This window comes from Ursus maritimus, unplaced genomic scaffold, assembly GCF_017311325.1.
Source record: "Ursus maritimus isolate PB19 unplaced genomic scaffold, ASM1731132v1 scaffold_2, whole genome shotgun sequence".
Lineage (NCBI taxonomy): Eukaryota > Metazoa > Chordata > Mammalia > Carnivora > Ursidae > Ursus > Ursus maritimus.
Window position 1 is genome coordinate 42,685,253 of NW_024424452.1, and position 21,849 is coordinate 42,707,101.

General features: G+C 44.3%; 2 protein-coding genes across 6 annotated transcripts in view; both read left to right on the forward strand.

Annotated features, from left to right (window-relative positions):
- LOC103672081 (T-cell surface glycoprotein CD1a-like) overlaps positions 1-18,216 on the forward strand; it is a 29,748-nt gene extending 11,532 nt beyond the window's left edge. Inside the window, exons 1-6 of one of the 5 annotated variants that reach the window (XM_008700749.2) lie at positions 14,705-14,952; positions 15,398-15,664; positions 16,354-16,632; positions 16,832-17,110; positions 17,448-17,538; positions 17,686-18,216. In XM_008700749.2, coding sequence (XP_008698971.1) covers positions 14,916-14,952; positions 15,398-15,664; positions 16,354-16,632; positions 16,832-17,110; positions 17,448-17,538; positions 17,686-17,782 — 1,050 coding nt within the window. In that variant the 5' untranslated portion in view covers positions 14,705-14,915 and the 3' untranslated portion in view covers positions 17,783-18,216. Of the gene's footprint in view, positions 1-1,953; positions 2,088-14,704; positions 14,953-15,397; positions 15,665-16,353; positions 16,633-16,831; positions 17,111-17,447; positions 17,539-17,685 lie in introns of those variants that run through there. The other 4 variants (XM_008700747.2, XM_008700750.2, XM_040635878.1 and 1 more) reach the window with 4 other exon arrangements.
- Positions 186-1,784, forward strand: LOC103672082 (T-cell surface glycoprotein CD1b-3-like). Its single transcript, XM_040634609.1, has 3 exons — positions 186-233; positions 502-1,141; positions 1,342-1,784. The coding sequence occupies exons 1-3, from the start codon at positions 186-188 to the stop codon at positions 1,665-1,667; spliced, it is 1,014 nt and encodes a 337-aa protein (XP_040490543.1). The 3' UTR covers positions 1,668-1,784.
- Positions 18,217-21,849: the final 3,633 nt, after the last annotated feature.

Sequence of the window (21,849 nt, forward strand, 5' to 3'; positions counted from 1 at the left end):
CTGGACGCAAAATCAAGGCTCAGCTTGGCTGGATGAGCTGCAGACTCATGGCTGGGACAGCAAGACTGGCGCTTTCACTTACCTGCAGCCTTGGTCCAAGGGTAACTTCAGCAATAAGGAGCTGAAGGAACAGGAAAGGTCCTTGCATATATTCTCCACTGGATTTCCTCCAATATTTCATAACCATGTCCGCCAATGGCAGCTTGAATGTGAGTTCAGATTCCTATGGGCAGGTAGGATGGAAGTGGCAGGTGTGTATGTCTCCTTGAGCTCCTTCTTCCTCTAGGAAAGAACCTCCACTGGCTTCTAAAGTTCATATCTCCCCATCATAAAGCTGAATTGCACCCAGTTGTGCTGGGGGGTAGAAGCCAGACCGTGATTCTTGAAAAGCTTCATGTCTTCTGCTACTTCCCACTCCTCTCATTGACAACAGGCTGTGCTCTCCTGTTTCTCATTAGTGTCTCCCATGACCACCCCTTTCCTGGACTGACTCCTTGAATTGTACTTTTCTCCCCATTCAATTCCAGCAGCGATGTCTCTCTATGTGTTCCCTGTACCCAATGCTCTCCCTGCACCCTAGACTGTTTTTACCCCAGCTCTTCCACTGAGCCCTTCCCTATTCTCTGCCCACAACCTTCATGTTTCTCCTCCAACATTTATTCCTTCCTCAATCATTCACCTCTTCTTCTGCCTCCAGTGACCACCACTTCCCCTTTGTCTAAGCCTCCCCTCAAGCCAAAGTCTACTCATTCCTTCCAATCACCTGAACTTCTCCCTCTGCTTCTACCATCCTTGGCTTCCACTCATCTCATTTCATCTCTTTCACTTCCCCTGTCCTGTAACTCACAATTTCTCTTCCCAGATCCTTTTCAGGTACAGGTAGTCAAAGGCTGTGAGCTGCATTTTGGGAAAGCATTAGAATGCTACCTGAGGATTGCTTATCAAGGATCAGATCTTGTGAACTTCCAGAACATGACATGGCAGCCATCTCCAAAGGGAGGAAGTAGGGCTCAGCAGATCTGCAAACTATTCAATCAGTACTACGTGGTTAATAAGATAGTCCACGTGCACATCAATGACATCCTCCCGCGTTTCTTCTTGGGTCTTCTTGATGCAGGGAAAGCATATCTCCTGCGGCAAGGTCAGTCCTGCTCTCTCCCTCCATAAGTCTCTATTCTGCAATCATACATTTGCAAAGTTTTATTTAAATTCAGGATAAGATGAGGACATGAGGGAGAGGGGATGGTGGTGACAGGTTTCTAGAGGTAGAAAGATGTGTTTATCTAAAGCGATGTGAATATCTACCTTCTCAGTCTGTGAATTCGTGTCCTATGTCTGCAGTGAGGCCAGAGGCCTGGCTGTCCACTGGCCCCAGTCCGGGTCCAGGCCGTCTGCTGCTGGTGTGCCACGTCTCCGGCTTCTACCCCAAGTCCGTGGGGGTGATGTGGATGCGGGGTGAGCAGGAGCAGCGGGGCACCCAGCGAGGCGACATCCTGCCCCATGCTGATGGGACATGGTATCTCCGAGTGATGCTGGACGTGGTGGCCCGGGAGGCAGCTGGCCTGTCCTGCCGAGTGAGACACAGCAGTCTAGGAGGCCAGGTCATGGTCCTCTACTGGGGTGAGAAAGAGCTGGACCTGGCTGCGAAAGGGGGTGGTTGGTGTTAGAGCAGAGGATGAAAGGCAGATGAAAAATTTGGGTTGCTAGGGATTCTAGACCAAAAATGACTAACATCAGTAAACCAAGGGATGGAGAACTGAGAGTGGGGGCCCTCTAGATGTGGGAGGATGCAGAGGGTTGGGTGAAGGGTCCATCTCTGAGGAGGGATGGGAGAAGAGAGAGGAGGAAGGGCAGTTGGTGAGGCAGAGGGTGACAAGAGCAAAGAGGACCAGGGAGGTGCAGTTCAACCCGGGGTGGTTGGGAAGTGACATCCTCTGTGCACTAAACACACAGAGCAGCCCCACTCCATGGGCTTGGTCTTCCTGGCGGTGATAGTGCCCGTGGTGCTTCTGGCAGGTCTGGTGCTGTGGCTCTGGAAGTGCTGGTAAGTCTCTGGAGCCACCTTCCTGCTCTTCGTACATGTCTCCCCACATTTCAGCCTGTCCTCAGCCCTCCTCCCAGTGACCTTTCTCTCTGTAGTCCTCATGTCAACATGCTACAGAGTGACTTCCTCCTCTGTTGTTCCCAGGAAAACACGGTGGAGACCTCAGTGCAGTGTCAGAGATCCCAGCATCCCAAGCTCCAGTGTTTACCTAAACCCAGCTCAGCGGTGATGTCCTTGTAACAATCTGTGTGCAACTTTGTCTTTCATTTCTGCTTAATCATCAGTTGTCTACATTCACTTAGTGTAATTTAGCATTTTGTTGTTCTTGTTGTTCTCACTTGGTCTGGAACTTAAATCTCAAATTTATCTCTGAATGGAACGAGGCCCCAGCACCTGCATGGAGGAACAAGCATGAGATGTCATTTCCTCCAGAGAACCCTCCCTGATTCACAAGTAGAAGCAGTCTCTGCCTGTTGAGAATTTCCACCACCTTTTCCTGAACTTTCATAAATCTACACCTCACCTCCCACCACTTGTTACCCCCAGTTAGGACCCTTGTCCCTTCTAATTCTTAGGATTCTTGAGAACAAAGTCCATGTCTTTTTAATATTTGTAATCTTGGAAAGGTGTTTCACCTGCATGGGACATGTCCTCAATAAAAATCTGTGTTGAATATATGCCACATTTATAGCTTTTTCTTCTTCTTTTTCTTCCTGACATGTTGGTAGTAGTTGAGATGGTTGATGGTCTTCTTGTTAAAAGTCTTATCACCTGGCTGAGGGAATTCACACTCCTCTGGATCTTTGCTGATGTCTCTGAGCCTCTGAGGAGAAACACAGTTTTGCCTGTGACCATTCCACTTATTTAACTGCAGACATCTGTAGGATTGGACCTGTTGCCTGATTCCTGGGCTTGATGGCAGGGGAATGAGATGCTCTCTCTTGTTCTGGATGATAAGGTGTGATGTTATAAAGCCTGAAACAAGTACAATCCATTTTCAGCACCAGAGAAGCTGCCTGAAGATAAAACATGTGTGCGACAAGGCAGAGAAATTGTGTAGAAGAAACTTGCCAGGAGGGTACATCTGAAGCCGTCTCACCACCAGAAAGTTAAAGGAAAGGACAGAAAAAGAAACAAGAGGGTTTGCAGGGAGGAGCTAACATGGTGGCATAAGAGGAGGATCCCAAGCTTGCCTGGACCCTAAACACAGCTAGATAAATATAAAATCATTCTGAGTACCCAAGAAATCGATTTGAGGACTGACAGAACAGACGGCACAGCTAGAGGCAGAGAAGAGGCCACATCACAGAAGGTAGGAAGTGCAGAGACATGACTTGGGGGAGAAATGGATCATGAGTGCTGTGGATGAGAGGGAGCCCTGATTTAAGACAGTAGAGAGAGGAGGGAGGGAGAGAGGGAGAGAGGAAGAGAAGGGGAGAGAGAGAGAGAGGGAGAGAGAGAGAGAGGGGAGCGTGGAGGAGGTTACACAAGGAAAATGCTTCTCCAAAGCCAAATACCCCATTTCCCCTAAGCACCTCTCCTCAAGCAACCCTCAGTTTGTTTCCTATTGTTAAGAGTCTCTTATGGTTTGCCTCCCTCTCTGATTTTGTCTTATTTCATTTTTCCTACCCTTCTCCTATGTTCCTCTGTTTTGTTTCTTAAATTCCACACCTGAGTGAAATCATATTTGTCTTTCTCTTATTTCACTTAGCATAATACCCTTTAGTTCCACCCACATCATTGCAAATGGCAAGATTTCATTCTTTTTGATGGCTGAGTAATAGTCAATTGTATGTATGGACCACATCTTCTTTATCCATTCGTCTGGTGAAAGGCATCGCAGCTCCTTCCACAGTTTGGCTATTGTGGACATTGCTGCTATGAACATTGGGGTGCATGTGCACCTTCTTTTCACTACATCTTTATCCTTGGGGTAAATACCTAGTAGTGCAATTGCTGGGTCATAGGGTACCTCTATTCTTGACATCTTGAGGAACCTCCATACTGTTTCCCAGAGTGGCTCCACCAGCTTGTATTCCCACCAACACTGTGAGAGGGTTCTCCTTTCTTCATACCCTCGCCAACATTTGTTGTTTCTCGCCATGCCAATTTTTGCCATTCTAACTGGTGTAAGGTGGTATCGCATTGTGGTTTTGATTTGTATTTCCCTGATGGCTAGTGGTGTTGAACATTTCTTCATGTGTCTGTGGCCATTTGTATGTCTTCTTTGGAGAATTGTCTGTTCATGTCTTCTGCCCATTTTTTAACTGGGTTATTAGTTTTTTGGGTGTTGAGTTTGAGAAGTTCTTTACAGATCTTGGATTCCAGCCCTTTATCTATAATGTCATTTGTAAATATCTTCTCCCATTCCGTGGGCTGCCTCTTAGTTTTGTTGATTGTTTCCTTTGCTGTGCAGAAGCTTTTTTTCTTGATGAAGTCTCAAAATTCATTTTTGCTTTTGTTTCACTTGCCTTTGGAGACATGTCTTGAAAGAAGTTACTGTGGCTGATGTCGAAGAGGTTGCTGCCTATGTTCTCCTCTAGGATATTGAGGGATTCCTGTCTCACATTGAGGTCTTTTATCCATTCTGAGTTTATCTTTATGTATGGTCTAAGGGAATGGTCCAGTTTCATTCTTCTATATGTAGCTGTACAATTTTCCCAGCACCATTTATTGAAGAGACTGTCTTTTTTCCATTGGATATTTATTCTTGCTTTGTCAAAGATTATTTGATCATAGAATTGAGGGTCCATTTCTGGAGTCTCTATTCTGTTCCTTTGGTCTATGTGTCTGTTTTTGTGTCAGTACCATGGTCTCTTGGTGATCACAGCTTTGTACTACAGCTTGAAGGCAGGTAATGTGATGCCCCAGCCTTGTTTTTCTCTTTCATCATTCCCATGGAGATTCGGGGTGTTTTCTGGTTCCATACAAATTTTAGGATTTTTTGTTCCACCTCTTTGAAAAATGCCAATGGTATTTTAATAGGAATGGCATTGAAAGTGTAAATTGCTCTGGACAGGGTAGACATTTTAACTGTGTTTATTCTTTCACTCCATGAGCATGGAATATTTTTCCAACTTTTTGTGTCTTCCTCAATTTCTTTCATGAGTGTTCTGTAGTTTCTAGAGTATAGATCCTTTACCTCTTTAGTTATGTTTATTCCTAGGTATCTTATGGTTTTTGTTGCTATTGTGAATGCAGTTGACTCTAATTTCTCTTTCTACAGTTACATTGTTAGTGTAGAGAAAAGCAACTGATTTCTGTGCATTGATTTTGTATTCCGTCACACTGCTGAATTGTGGTATGAGTTCTAGTAATTTGGGGGTAGAGTCTTTTGAGTTTTCCACATAAAGTATCATGTCCTCTGTGAGGAGGGAGAGTTTGACTTCTTCTTTGCCAATTTGGATGCCTTTTATTTCTTTTTGTTGTCTGATTGCTGAGGCTAGGACTTCTAGTACTATGTTGAACAATAGTGGCGAGAGCGGCCATCACTGTTGTGTTCCTGATCTTAAGGGAAAGGCTCTCAGCTTTCCCCATTGATAAAGATATCTGCTGTGGGCTTTTCATAGGTGGTTTTTATGATATTGAGGAATGTTCCTTCTATCCCTATACTCTGAAGAATTTTAATCAGCAATGGAGGAGGTTGTATTTTGTCAAATTCTTTTTCTGCATCAATTGAGAGGATTATATGGTTCTTGTCTTTTCTTTTATTGATGTGCTCTACCACTTTGATTGATTAGTGAATGTTGAACCACCCTTGCATCCCAGGCATAAAACCCACTTGGTTGTGAATAATCCTTTTAATGTACTGTTGGATCCTATTAGCTAGGATCTTATTGATTATTTTCTCATCCATGTTCATCAGGGATATGGGTCTGTAATTCTCCTTTTTTGATGGAGTCTTTGCCTGGTTTTGGGATCAGGGTAATGCTCACCTCATAGAAGGAGTTTAGAAGTTTTCCTTCTGGTTTTGTTTGTTTGTTTTGTTTTGTTTTGTTTTGGAACAGCTTCAGGAGAATAGGTATTATTTCTTCTTTGCATGTTTGTTAGAATTCCCCTGGGAAGCCATCTGGCCCTGTACTTTTGTTTTTTGGGAGGTCTTTGATTACTGCTTCAATTTCATTATTGGTTATTCATCTATTGAGATTGTCTATATCTTCTTGTTTCAGTCTTGGTAGTTTCTAAGTTTCCAGGAAGGCGTCCAATTCTTCCAGGTTGCTTAATTTGTTGGCATATAGTTGCTGGTAATCATTTCTAATCATTGTTTCTATTTCCTTGGTGTTAGTCATGATCTCTCCCCTTTCATTCATGGTTTTATTAATTTGGGTCCTTTCTCTTTTCTTTTGGGTAAGTTTGGCCAGTGGTTTATCGATCTTATTAACTCTTTCAAAGAACCAGCTTCTAGATTTGTTGATCTGTTTTACTGTTTTTTCTGGTTTCTATTTCACTGATCTCTGCTCTAATCTTTATTATTTCTCCTCTCCTGCTGGGTTTAGGTTTTATTTGCTGTTCTTTCTCCAGCTCCTTTAGGTGTAGGGTTAGCATGTGCATTTGGGATTTTTCTAAATTTTTTTGAAAGAGGCTTGGATGGCTATGTATTTCCCCCTTAGGACCACCTTTGCAGTGTCCCATGGGTTTTGGACCAATGCGTTTACATTCTCACTCGTTTCCATGAATTGTTTAAGTTCTTCTTTAACTTCCTGGTTGACCCATTCATTCTTTAGCAGGATGCTCTTAAACTTCCAAGTGTTTGAATTCCTTCAAATTTTTTTCTTGTGATTGAATTCCAGTTTCAAGGCATTGTGGTCTGATACCATGCAGGGCATAATCTCAATCTTTTGTTGTTGGCTGAGACCTGATTTGTGACCCAGTATGTAGTCTAATTTGGAGAAAGTTCCATGTGCATTTGAGAAGAATGAGTATTATGTTGTTTTAGGGTGGAATGTTCTGTATATATCTACGAAGTCCATCCAGTCCAATGCGTCATTCAAAGCTCTTGTTTCTTTGCTGATCTTCTGTTTAGATGATCTGTCTAGTGCTGAGAGTGGAGTGTTAAAATCTCCTACTATTAACGTATTATTGTCAATCTGATTCTTTATTTTGCTTAACAGCTGGCTTATGTAGTTGGATGCTCCCATGTTGGGGACATAGATATTTACAATTGTTAGATTTTCTTGTTGGATAGATCCTTTAAGAATGATATAGTGTCCCTCTGGATCTGTTTTTACAGTCTTTGGTTTAAATTCTAATTTGTCCAATATAAGAATTGCTACCACAGCTTTCTTGAGGTCTGTTGGCATGAAAAATTTTTCTCCATCCCCCCACTTTCAGTCTGGAGGTGTCTTTAGGTTCAAAATGAGTCTCTTGTAGACAGCATATGGATGAGTCCCTTGTAGACAGCATATGGATGAGTCCTGTCTTTGTATCCAATCTGCAACCCTGTGTCATTTCATGGGAGCACTTCAGTTGTTCAAGTTAAGGGTTACTACTGAAAGTTATGTGTTTGTTGCCATCTTATTGTCTGTACAGTTCCTGTTTCTATGTATTGTCTCTGTAAATTTCTGGTCCATATTACTCTTGGGGTCTTTCCTCTTTTATAGAATCCCCCTTAATATTTCTTGCAGGGCTGGCTTGGTGGTCACATATTCTTTCAGTTTCTCCCAGTCCTGGATGCTCATTATCTCTCCATCCATTCTGAATGACAGCCTTGCTGGATAAAGTATTCTTGGCTGCATGTTCTTCTCATTTAGCACCCTGAATATGTTTTGCCAGCCCTTTCTGGCTTGCCAGGTCTATCTGGACAGGTCTGACATATTCTGATGTTCCTCCCTTTGTACATAAAGAATCTCTTCCCCCTAACTGCCCTTAGGATGGCTTCCTTGGTTCTAAGATTTGCGAGTTTTACTATTACATGCTGAGGCATTGGTCTGTTCTCCTTGATCTTGGGAGGAGTCCTCTCTGCCTCTAGGACACGAATGCTTATTTCATTCCCCAGATTAGGGAATTCTCAGCTACAATTTGCTCAAATATATCTTCTAGTCCTCTCTCTCCACCTCCTCAGGGATCCCAATAATTCTGACAGTGGAATATTTCATGATGTCGTTGATTTCTTCAAGTCTATTCTCATGGATTTTAAACTGTTTTTCCCCCCCAGGCCTCCTCCTGTTCCTTCCTCTCTATCAGTTTATACTCTAGATCACTAATTCATTTTCTGCCTCATTTACCCTGGCTGTTAGAGTATCTAGTTTAGACTGCATTTCATTCATAGCATTAAGTTTGGCCTGATTAGCTCTCATTTCTACCCTTAGAGTTTCTATGTTGCCATTAATGGTTTTCTCAAGCCTAGCTATTGTCCTCATATTTGTTACCCTGAAGTCTATTTCTGACGTCTTGCTTATATCCATATCTATTAGGTCTAAGGGAGAGGCCATTGTCTCTGGTTCTTTTCTTTGTTGGGAGTTCCTCCTCCTATTCATTTTGTTGAGGGGCGGTTGAGGGAGTGTAGAGTCAAAAATATCAACCAGAATCCAGGAAAGGTGCACCCTGGGAAAGTTCCAAGTGATCAGAAGCCACCACCAAAAAAAATCCAGCCAAAATGAAACCCAAGAATGAGATTTATAAAGTTCAGAACAAGAATGGGGGAGAGGGAAGGGGGCTATAATCTCTCAATGTGGGTAAGGTAGGGTGTTTCAGGTCTTCCTGGGTGTAATTTGTTCTCTTTGTTAGAGAACCCTACTTCCCAGAGTTACAGGGAAATTAAAACTGGTAAATATGTAAAGGTAGTATTGAATAGGGAAAAAAAGACTACATTGATGCTTCTATCTATATCTATCTATCTATCTATCTATCTATCTATCTATCTAAAGAAAAAAATAAATACGTGAAAAGGTACAAGTTAAAAACTTACTATGGAATATGTTGTATTAAACCTCTAGTTGAAATGATAAGTATGTAAAAAGAGAAAAACAGAGATGAAACATGAAGAAGAATTTTTTTAAAAAGTTATATCTAAGAAATACATAGGCTGTGAGGCAACACCAGGAGCTCAATATACTATAGTCCCCTGGTTGGAGTTTTACAGTTTTATGGGGACCTTCGGGTTGTCATCCTCCTGTTCTTCCAGCTTGTCTTCTGGGGGAGGAGCCTGCCTGTTGTTTTTCAGGCAACTCTGCTTGGGCAGAGTTGCCCTGCCCGTATCAAGGGGCTGGGCTCCGTGGAAAATGGCGTTTTGGACTTTTGTTCTCTGGCGGCTTTTCATGCCTTTTCAGAGGGTCAGAGCAAAGGAAAATGTCCACTCTTAGACCTCCGTCCCAGAGGTGAGAAGCCACAGTCTGCTCCTCTCTGAACCCTCCAGAACACAGTCTCCCTCTGTAAGTGCCCTCCCACAGGCGGTGCACGCCCCCAGTGACCCTCTCAGTAGTCATTGACCCAGACTCCTGCTTGTCTCTGCCCCCTGTGCCTCCAAAACCAAGAGCGATCACAGTCTGGGTGGGTGTAGGCAGTGCTGCGGCAGCCGGCGCCCCGGGTCTGTGCAAGTGGCTGCCCTCATCCCCGCGTTTGCCCCTTAGGCTCCCAGATTCTGTTTGAGCAATGTTATCAGGCCCTTGCTGTCCCTCTGCCACCGCTCTCCAAGCTATCACTGGTCCCCAGGTGCAGGATGCTTTTTCACTGGGGTATCATATTACTTCCTAGTGGCTAGCTTCTGGTGGTTCCATCCCCATTCTGTTTATCCTCCGATATCTGTCCGTGCGATCACAACTCTGTCCTTCCTACTCTCAACTGACGATCCTCTGCCCCTGAAGAGATCCGGACAGATAATCTTACATCTCAGGCTGATTTGTGGGTGTTCAGACTGGCTTGGTAGATATTCAGCTAAATTCAGGGGACCAGTTGAAACGGAGCCCCCCACTCCTCCGCCATCTTGCCCCTCCTCAGGAGAGGACTTTAACACCCCAGTCACAGTAATGGACAGATCATCCAAGCAGAAGATCAACAAGGAAACAAGGGCTTTGAATGACACACTGGAACAGATAGATCTCAGAAATATATTCAGAGCATTTCATCCTAAAGTCATAGAATACACATTCTTCTCGAGTGCACATGGAACATTCTCCAGAATAGATCACATACTGGGTCACAAATCAGGTCTCATCTGGTACCAAAAGATTGAGATTATACCATGCATATTTCAGACCACAATGCTTTAAACTTGAACTCAATCACAGGAGAAAATTTGGATGGAACACAAATGCATGGAAGTTAAAGAACATCCTACTAAAGAATGAATAGGTCAACCAGGAAATTAAAAAAGAACTTAAAAAATACATAGAAACAAATGAAGATTGAAACATGATAGTTCAGAACTTTGGGAGGCAGCAAAGGTGGTCCTAAGAGGGAAGTAGAGAGCAATACAGGCCTTTCTCAAGAAATGAGAAAAGTCTCAAATATACAACCTAACCTTACACCTAATGGAGTTGGAAAAAAAAACAACCAGCAAATAGAGCCTAAATTCAACAGGAGAAGAAAAATAATAAAGATTAGAGCAGAAATTAATGATATAGAAGTCAAAATAACAGTAGCATAGATCAACCAAACTAGAAGCTTGTTCTTTGAAAGAATTAATAAGATTGATAAACCCCTAGCCAGATATATCAAAAAGAAAAGAGAAAGGACCCAGATAAATAAAATCATAAATGAAAGAGGAGTGATCATAACCAACGCTGAAAAATACAACTATAAAATAATATTATGAGCAATTATGTGCCAACAAATTAGGCAATCTGGAAGAAATCGATGCATTCCTAGAAACATATAAACTATAAACACTGAAACAGGAAGAAATGGAAAACCTGAACAGACCCATAACCAGCAAAGAAATTGAAACAGGAATCAAAAATTTCCCAACAAACAAGAGTCCAGGGCCAGATGGTCTCCCAGTGGAGTCTACCAAACATTTAAAGAAGAAATAATACCTATTCTTCCAAAGCTGTTTCAAAAAATAGAAATGGAAGGAAAACTTCCAAACTCATTCTATGAAGCCAGAATTACCTTGATCCCAAAACCTGGCAGAGACCCCACCAAAAAAGGAGAGAATTACAGACCAATATCCCTGATGAACATGGATGCGACTATTTTCAAAGAGATACTAGATAATAGGATCCAACAGTATATTAAACAGATTATTCACGACAACCGAGCGGGATTTATTCCTGGGCTGCAAGAGTGGTTCAACATCCACAGATTGATCAATGTGATACACCACATTGATAAAAGAAAGCACAAGAGCCATATGATCCTCTCAATGGATGCAGAAAAACATTTGACAAAATACAGCATTCTTTCTTGATAAAAACTCTCTGCAGTGTAGGGATAGAGGGAACATACCTCAATATCATATATGAAATGATATTAAATACCATATATGAAAAACCCATAGCAAATATCATCCTCAACAGGGAAGAACTGAGAGCTTTCCCCCTAAAGTCAGGAACATGACAGGCATGTCTACTCTTACCACTGCTGTTCAACATAGTACTGGAAGTCCTAACTTCACCAATCAGACAACAAAAGGAAATAAAAAGCATCCAAATTGGCAAAGAAGAAGTCAAACTCTCCCTCTTCACAGATGATATGATATTCTATGTTGAAAACCCAAAAGACGCTACTCAAAAATCGCTAGAACTCATACAGGAATTCAGCAAAGTGGCAGGATATAAAATCAGTGCACAGAAATCAGCTGCATTTCTATACACTAATGATAAGGGAGAATAAAGAGAAATCAAGGAATCAGTGCATTTACAATTCCATCAAAACCCACAAGATACCTAGGAATAAACCTAACCATAGGGGTAAAAGATCTGTGCTCTGAAAACTATAGAACACTTAAGAAAGAAATTGAGGAAGACACAAAGAAATGAAAAAACATTACATTCTCATTGAATGGAAGAAAAAATATTGTGAAAACATCAAAGCTGCCCAGAGTAATCTACACTTTCAGTGCAATCCCTATTAAAATACCATCAACATTATTCACGGAGCTGGAAGAAATAATCCTAAAATTTGTATGGAACCAGAAAAGACCCTGAATAACCAAAGGAATGTTGAAAAAGGAATCCAAAGCTGGTGGCATCATAATTCCAGACTTCAAGCTGTATTACAAAGCTATTAAGATGGTATGGTATGGGCACTAAAACAGACACAGAGATCAATAGAACAGAATAGACAACCCAGAAATGGACTCTCAACTCTATGGTCAACTGGTTTTCAACAAAGCAGGAAAGACTATCCAATGGTAAAAAGACAGTCTCTTCAGCAAATGGTGTTGGGAAAATTGGACAGCTACATGCAGAAGAATGAAACTGGACCATTTTCTCACAACATACACAAAAATAAACTCAAAATGTATGAAAGACCTAAATATGAGACAGGAATCCAGCAAAATTCTTTAGGAGAACACAGGCAGCACCGCTTTGACCTTGGCCGCAGCAACTGCTTGCTAGACACATCTCCAAAGGCATGAGAAACAAAAGCAAAGATGAACTATTGGGACTTCCTCAAGATAAAAAGCTTTTGCACAGCAAAGGAAAAAGTTAACAAAACTATTGGACAGTCTACTGAATGTGAGTAGATATATCCTAATAACATACCTGATAAAAGGTTAGTATCAAAAATATATAAAGAACTTGGACAACTCAACACCAAAATACAAATAATCCAATTAAAAATGGGTAGAAGACATGAGTAGACATTTCTCTAAAGAAGACATCCAGATAGCCAATGGACACAGGAAAAAATGCTCAACATCACTCACCATCAGGGAAATGCAAATCCTAACCACAATGAGATATCAGCTCACACCTGTCACATTGGTTAAATTCAAAAACACACAAGAAACAAGTGTTGTAGAGAAAGTGGTGTAAAGGGAACTCCTGTACACTTGGTGGGAATGCAAACTGGTACAGCCATGATAGAAAGCAGTATGGAAGTTCCTCAAAAAATTAAAAACAAAATTATCCTATGACCCAATAATCCTACTACTGGATATTTACCCCCAAAACGTGAAAACACTAAAATGAAAGGAAACATGCACCCCAATGTTTACTGCAGCAGTATTTACGATACTCCATGTATGGAAGCAACACGAGTGCCAATAGAGAGAGGAATATGGAAAAAAAAAGTGTGGTATGTACCCACAATGGAATATTACTCAGGCATAATAATGGCTGAAATTCTACTATTTGCAACAACATGGATGGAGCTAGAGTATGATGGTAAGTGAAATAATCAGTCAGGGAAAGAAAAATACCATATGATTTCTTCATATGTGGAATTTGAGAAAAAACCCAAAATGAACAAAGAAAAAAAGTGACAAGGGTAAAAACAGAATCTGATCTATAGAGAACACACTGCTGGTTCCCAGAGGGGATGTGGGTGGGGGGATGGGGGAAACAGGTGAAGGGGATTAGCATTACAGTCATATTGATGAGCACTGAGTAATGTATAGGATTGTAGAGTCCTTATACTGTACCCCTGAAACTAATATAACACTGTATGTTAAGGGTACTAGAACTTAAAATCAGCCAACCAACAAAGAAAAAGTAACTCAGCACACCAGAATAGATAGATCTTGGTTTATGTGTTTTTCTTCCCAAGTAGAATTAAAAGCTCCTTGCGTAAAGTGATGGCATCGTGAAAACTATTTTCATGAGTGTAGCACGGTGCTTGCATCCAGGCAGATGCTAAGTGACTGCTCGGTGAGTGAGTATATATGAATCCAAGTCAGAATGAAGGAGTATTCTGCAGATGTTTCAATGTCCTGTGGTCTCTGTGATGGCTACTGGTTCCTCCCTAAGAATCATGGTGAACTGGTGGTTGCTGGTTCTGTTACACAGGCAATCATGGGGGAGTCTGGACAAGCAAATAGAGCAACTGTTAAAGAGACCAGTTGGCCCAAAATGGCACCTCAGGCCAGGTCAAGTACCCAAAACTTGCTTAATCCCTAACCTAACTACAGTTACCACTTCCCCTAGAAATGTTCACCTGTCAGTGAGAATTCTCTGGTCAGCACCAGTGAAGTACTCTGTCACATGGGCCCTCTCCACCTGCAAGGAGGGGAGGTCATCTGCATGATAACACCCCTGCTCTCCCAATTAAGGGAAGGTGACCTTCCCTGAAACACTCCTATCTCTTCTGTCAACATCCTTCCTATAAAATCTTCCCATTTATACATCTCCTCAGAGTTCCTCTATACCTGCCAGATGGAGTGCTGCCCCATTCTTGAATCACTTAATAAAAACAACTGGATATTCAAATATACCTGGTTGATTTTGTTTTTTTAACACAAGCAGTGAGAAGTCAGATGTGAATGACTGGGGTGGGAGTGAGATGGGGAAGAAAATACATGGGAGGCGTCACAAGGGCAGGAAGGACAGAGTGACAGCAGGTTCCAGTGCTGGGTGCAGGGACCTGTGTGTTTTCATGTGTTACTATCCAGAGAAGGAAAGGCCTGAGAGGTGGGGTGACTTTTCTATGCCACACAGGATTTGTTCTGAATTAGGGGACAGGGAGCAGGATGGAAGCTGGTGACAAGGAGAAGCTGGAAACAAGAAAGGAGAGTCAGACCAAGAGGGGAAGTGAGAGTCTGAGTAGGTGTCCAGGGTTGAGGGAGGAGCACATTTGCATTGTCACAGAGAATCAGGAAAGGCTGGTGTGTTGAGAAGAAAGTCAGAGGAGAGGTGCTGTGTGTGGGTAGGTTTGCTAGAACAGCCATCAAAGGCTGACTTTGTAGAGAAAGAGAGAACATCTGCAGATACGATGCTGTTCCTGCAACTTGTGTTGTTCGTGGTTCTCCTCCCAGGTGGTGACAGTGAAGATGGTGAGACCTCTGGCTCTGCCCTGTGGGTGCACATGTGAGTGTGCATGTGTGTGTGTGTGTTTGTGCCAGTCTTTGTGTGTGTGTGATGTGTAAACATGTGCTTGTGTGTGTTTCAACATGTGTGTGTGTGTAAGTGTGTATGTAGGTGTCTGTGTACATCTTGGTGTGTGTATGTGTGTGTACATGTGTGGGTATGTGCCTGTATTTCCCTGTTTGTATATGTGTGTATGTGTGTGCATGTGTGCATCTCTCTGTGTGGTTGTGTGTGTAACGTGTGTATTTGTGTCTCTGTGTATGTGTTCATGATGTGAGTTCCTCAGCACGTATGTGGGGACAAGGGTTCTGGGGCAGCACATATCTCCTGAGACAACTATGGCTTCCCTGTCCTCCACATTTTAGTTCCCAACCCTGGCACCTTCTTCTCCATTCTGTCTCCTTCCCAATGCCCTCCTCTTCCTCAATCTGTTCTTTGCCCACAGCTCTCCAGGAGTCGACCTTTTTCCAAATTATCCTGACCTCATCCTTTTACAACCGTTCCTGGACACAAAATCAAGGCTCAGCTTGGCTGGATGAGCTGCAGACTCATGGCTGGGACAGCAAGACTGGCGCTTTCACTTACCTGCAGCCTTGGTCCAAAGGCAACTTCAGTAAGGAGACACTTGTGGAACTAGAAAGGATATTCTATACATATTCCATTAGGCTTCTTCAGATCTTTCATAACCATGTCAGACAATGGCAGCTTGAATGTGAGTTCACTTCCCTCCAGGGTGGGTTGGAGGTGGCTGGTGTGTGTGTGTGTCTTCTTGAGTTCCTTCTTCCTCTAGGAAAGAACCTCCACTGGCTTTTGAACCTCACATCTCCCCATCATAACTCCGAATCACACTCATCTATGCAGAGGGTAGAAGCCAGACCCCAAATCTTGAAAAGCTTCCTGTCCTCTGCTACTACCTACTCCTCTCATTGACCACAGGCTGTGGTCTCCTGTCCCCAACTGGTGTCTTCTGACACCATCCCTCTCCCTGGCCTGCAACCAGAAACCCTCTGTTCCCTCACTCTGTGATGACTCCTTGAACTGTACTTTTCTTCCCATTCAATCCCATTAGTGAACTCCATCTATGTGTTCCCTGTACCCACTGCAACCCTTCAACCTAGATTGTTTTTACCCCAGATCTCCCACTGTGCCCTTCCCTATCCTCTTCCCACACCCTTCATCTCTCTCCTCCAACATTTGTTCCTTCCTCTATCATTCACCTCTTCCTCTGCCTCCATCCACCACCACTTCCCCTTTGAGTGAACCTGCCCTCAAACCAAACTGTGCTCCGTTCCCTCCAATCCCCTGACCTTCTCCCTCTGCTTCTAATATCATGGCTTGCGTTCATGTCATTTCATCTCTTTCCCTCCCCCTATCCTCTAACTCATAGTCTCTCTACCCCAGATCCTTTCCAGGTACAGATCGCAGGAGGCTGTGATTTCCACTTTGGAGAAGTATCAGTACGCTTTGCGCAGATTGCTTATCAAGGATCAGATCTCATTAATTTCCAGAACACATCATGGTTGGCATCTCCAAAGGGAGGAAGTAGAGCTCAGCAGGTCTGCACACTATTCAATCAGTATCATGTTTTCAATGAAATACTATACAAGATCCTCAGTGACACCTGCCCCCAGTTCCTGTTGGGTCTTCTTGATGCAGGGAAGGCATATCTCCAGCAACAAGGTCAGTCCTGGTCTCTCCCTCCAAGAATTCTCTATTCTGCACTCATAAATTTGTACAATTCCCTCAAATTCGGGATAAGAAGGAGCCAAGAGGGAGAGGGGATATGGTGACAGGTTTCTACAGGTGGAAAGCTGTGTCTATCTAAAGTGATATGAAGACCTACGCTCTCAGTCTGTGAATACCTGTCCTGTGTCTGCAGTGAGGCCAGAGGCCTGGCTGTCCGCTGGCCCCAGTCCCGGTCCCGGCCGTCTGCTGCTGGTGTGCCACGTCTCTGGCTTCTACCCCAAGCCCGTGGGGGTTATGTGGATGCAGGGTGAGCAGGAGCAGCGGGGCATCCAGCGAGGCGACGTCCTGCCCCATGCTGATGGGACATGGTATCTCCGAGTGACCCTGGACGTGGCGGCCCGGGAGGCAGCTGGCCTGTCGTGCCGAGTGAGACACAGCAGTCTAGGAGGCCAGGACATGGTCCTCTACTGGGGTGAGAAAGAGCTGGGACCTGGTAGGGAAAGGGAGCGTGTGGTTTTCCTGCAGAGCAGGAGAGCCAGATGAAAAACTGGGGATTGTAGGGACTCCAGACCACAAAGGACTAAAATACTCAGTAATCCAAGAAATGGAAGAGCTGAGGGTGAGTGTCCTGTAGATGTGGGAGGATGCAAAGGGTTGGGTGAAGGTCCATCTCTAAGGTGGGATGGGAGAAGAGAGAGGAGGAAGGGCAGTTGGTGAGGCAGAGGGTGACAAGAGCAAGGACGACCAGGGAGGTGCGGTTCAACCCGGGGTGGATGAGAAATGACACCGTCTGTGCTCCAAACCCACAGAGCAGACCCACTCCACGGGCTTGGTCTTCCTGGCGGTGATAGTGCCCCTGGTGCTTCTGGCAGGTCTGGCGCTGTGGCTCTGGAAGTGCTGGTACGTCTCTGGAGCCACCTTCCTGCTCTTTCCCATGTGTCTCCCCACCTTTCAGTCTGTCCTCAGCCCTCCTGCTCCCAGTGCTCTTCCCCTCTGCAGTCCTCACTTCCATCTGCTGCAGACTGACTCCTCCTCTGTTCTTCCCAGGAAAACACACTGGAGATGTCCATGCACTGACCTCCGTTCTGAGCGAGATCCCAGCAGCCCAGCCTCCAGTACTTACCTAAACCCAGCTCAGTGGTGATGTCCTTGCGGCTGTCTGTGTGCAATTTTGTCCTTCAGTTCCGCTTAACGATCACTTGTCAATATAAGCTCAGTGTAATTTAGGGCGATTTGTTTGTTCTGACTTGGTTCTCGAACTTAAGTCTCAAAATTTAACTCAGTGTAAAATGAAGTCCCAGCACTCCGTGGGTCACAGGCATCAGAAGTCACTTCCTCTAGTGAGTCCTCCCTGATTCAGAAGTGGAAGCAGTCTGCCTGGTGAGAATTTTCACCACCTTTTGCTGAGCTTTCGTAAATCTATGCTTCACCTCCCAGCCCTTGTTTCTCACCCCCAGTTATGTCCCTTTTCTTTTCTTGAGTACAGTGTCCATGTCTTTTTAATACTTGTAACCTTGGCAAGGAATCTCACCTGCATGGGACATGTCCTCAATTAAAATCTGTGTTGAATATATGCCACATTTATAGCTTTTTCTTCTTCTTTTACCTCCTGACATGTTTGTAGTAGTTGAGATGGTTGATGGTCTTCTTGTTAAAAGTCTTATCACCTGGCTGAGGGAATTCACACTCCTCTGGATCTTTGCTGATGTCTCTGAGCCTCTGAGGAGAAACACAGTTTTGCCTGTGACCATTCCACTTATTTAACTGCAGACATCTGTAGGATTGGCCCTGTTGCCTGATTATTGGTGTTGATGGCAGGAGAATGAATGAGATGCTTTCTCTTGTTCTGGATGATAAGGTGTGATGTTATAAAGCCTGAAACAAGTACAATCCATTTTCAGCATCAGAGAAGCTGCCTGAAGATGAAACATGTGTGCGACAAGGCAGAGAAATTGTGTAGAAGAAACTTGCCAGGAGGGTACATCTGAAGCCTTCTCACCACCAGATGTTAAAGGAAAGAACAGGAAAAGAAACAAGAGGGTCTGCAGGGAGGAGTTAACATGGTGGCATAAGAGGAGGATCCCAAGCTTGCCTGGACCCTAAACACAGCTAGGTAAATATCAAGTCATTCTGAGTACCCAAGAAATCGATTTGAAGACTGACAGAACAGACGGCACAGCTAGAGGCAGAGAAGAGGCCACATCACGGAAGGTAGGAGGTGCAGAGACATGACTTTGGGGACAAATGGATCATGAATGATGTGGATGAGAGGGAGCCCCGGTAGAGGAGAGAGAGAGACACACACACACACACACACACACACAGAGTGAGAGAGAGAGAGAGAGAGAGAGAGAGAGAGAGAGGCGTGTGGTGGGGATTACACAAGGAAAACACTTGCCCAAAGCCAATGACTGAGAACTCAAGAAGGGCTGATTTTTGTGTTTTTGCAATCAGTGGGTCTCAACGACTGGAATTTTAGAGGTCTGTACCTTGGCCGATGTGGAGCCCAGTGGGCGCTGCAGTGTTCCTATGGAGGAGGACAGAAGTCCAGGGACAGACAGTGTTCCGGTGTTTCTAATAAAAGCGTTTGGTATTTTGTAAATGTGGTCTAGGAGACCCAAAGAAATGCCCTAGAATTTAGGGTGTCCAATACCAGTTGGGGTATATAAACAGTTATGCCTTGTCCCAAGGTTAATTTAGGGGCCTCTTCTATCAGTAGGGCCATGGATACCAGTCCTCAGAGGCAGGGAGGCCATCCCTGTGCCGCAGGACCTAGATTCTTAGACAAGTACGTGAACGAGAGTTGGGAAGGCCCCAGCATTTGGATCAAGACTCCAAAAGCCACTCCCCTTCTTTCATGCACATATAAGGAAAAGTGCTTCTGGAGGTCTGGCAGGTCCATTGCTGGGGCCCTTGCAAGTTTGTGTTGGAGGCCCCCAGAAGGTTCTGTCATTGCAGGGTCCCACTCCAGAGATTCCTCCTCAGGTCCCTTCAGCGCTTCACAAAGAAGCATTGTTATTAATCCAAATTGGAGTATCCATATTCGACAAAACACCTCCATACCAAAAGGAATGAAGCTGTAGAGGGAAGCTTTGTAGAGGGAGTTTTCATGTTAAAACGAGACCTTTATGGTGGTCAGAGAGGCTCTTAGTCCCTAGAATTAATATTAATCCTAGAAATCGAACGTTCTGAGAGGAAATTTGGGCCTTTGAAGGGGAGAACTTATAGCCCCAGGAAGCCAATCTCCAAAGCCCAAGATGGTATTTGTGTCTGAGGTGTTCTCCCTGGGGCTGCAGATAAGTAAATCATCAGCATATTGAAGTAAGACACTGCCTCTGAAGAGCTGAAGGGTGGAGAAGTCCTTGGCTAAGGCCTGTCCAAAGGAATGTGGACTGTCCCTGGGGCCCTGAGGGAGGACAGTCCAAGTTAGCTGTTGAGTAACCTCGGTGGAGGGGTTTTGCCACTCAAAGGCAGGGAAGAACTGGGAATCCAGGGCACTGGGATGCAGAAGGAAGCATCTTTTAGATCTAGCACTGTGTCTGACGGGATCTGTCTTAGGAGGGCATAATGGTTAGGTGAATAGAAATGACAGCCTTGTTGCTAGCTCTTAGGGTCCTGTACTGTATTATATGAGCCATTGGACTTTTTATTGCCAAGATTTACAAAGCAAATTGCAGGGGTACAAAAGTCCTGTCACTAAGAATTTTTGTAGGTGGCTGTAGTCCATGTCTGGCCTCTGGACATAAGGGTACTGGCATTTTCCGGGGAAGGAATGAGGACCTTTAAGGTGTATCCTTACAGGGGTTACTGAAAGAAAGTGTCCTGGAATGGAGGTGTCCCATACCTGAGGGGCACCTATTGAAATATAGAGATCTTGCTGTTTGAAGGGGCAGAGGGCTCAGAGGACAACAATGCCAGTGGGGGTGGGGGGGGAGGGCAAAGATTAGTTTGTACCTTCATCATCATATCCTTCCCAGAAATGGAAAGGGGCAATTGGGTAAAACAGGAAAGGAGTGGTTAAATGTATTGCTATCTTGGCTTTTATTTCACATCCATTTGCTTGATGATTGCTTCTCCACCCCTTAATCTCATGTGCTTTTAGGTCTGAAATGAGTCTTTTGTAGGCAGGGTAGAAATCTGCCTTGTTTTTTTATCTATCCCATCACCCTATGTCTTTTCACTGGAACAAATTAAAGGGGGACTGAAAGGCCCTCTCTTTGGGTGCCCGTCTACGTGGGTGAGGAGAGTCAAGGACTGAAATGTGACTCCTGAGTGTTTTATAAGGGTAGAAAAAGACTCCCATATCTATTAGGAATTCAGTTTATCTCCTGTCACATCCAGGGTTACCCAAGGCTCTACCATAGTGATGGAGAACACTGGAGCCTACACAGCCTCTGGGCCCCTTCTGTCAAAGGAGAGGAGATCATCCTCCCCTGCTCTGTTGGGCTCCTCATAATCGAGTTACAGAGTTAAGGGCATCTGCAGGTTGTCCAGAGTGGCCTTGGTGTGAGGCTGTTGATTACCTGAGATGGCCTGGGCTTGAGCTTTGGGGCCTGGGATGACCCTCCTGCTTGCGGGAAGGAGGACAGTCCCATTTCCCATGCCCTGGTTGTTGGTTCACCACAGGCCCTGATGGAGGATGCCCTTGACATTCCTGGGCCAGATGCCCTGGTTGGCAGCAAGAGACACAGGCTTGGGGTGCTCACTAGCTACGGACGCCTCCAACAACACACCTGTGCAATTCCTGCTAACGCTGTGCCTCCAATCCTAGTTCTCTTTGTCAGACGTCTCCTTTCCACATGCTCTTGGTGGAAGTATATTCAAAGCAGTGCCACAAGCCTGGCAATTCACAGGCAGTCCTGACATGGGCCATACAACTCCAACATGAGTCCTGCCCTGGGGAGAAAGAAAGGTAGCTACACAGGAATGGTGACTGAGGCCCCAGAACCTCTTCTTTGTAGGACCACTTCTTTCAACAACAGGAGATGTACCTAATATTCCTAACACACAGAAACAGACACAGAGATTTAGACAAAATGAGGAGACAAAGGAATACATTTAAGCAAAAGAACAGGACAAAATCACAGCAAGAGTACTAAGAGAAAAGGAGATAAGTAATATGCCAGGTAGAGAATTTAAAGTAATGGTCATAAAGATACTCACTAGCCTTGAGAAAGGGGTAGAGGACCTCGGTGAGATCCTCAACAAAGA

Bases quoted from the DNA above. Each gene is read 5' to 3' on its own strand.
- LOC103672082 (XM_040634609.1), top strand. From the start codon at position 186: ATGTCCGCCAATGGCAGCTTGAATGTGAGTTCAGATTCCTATGGGCAG. The intron at 234-501 runs GTAGGATGGAAG...ACTCCTTGAATT, and splicing joins GTTCAGATTCCTATGGGCAG to GTACTTTTCTCCCCATTCAA. The intron at 1,142-1,341 runs GTCAGTCCTGCT...CTATGTCTGCAG, and splicing joins AGCATATCTCCTGCGGCAAG to TGAGGCCAGAGGCCTGGCTG.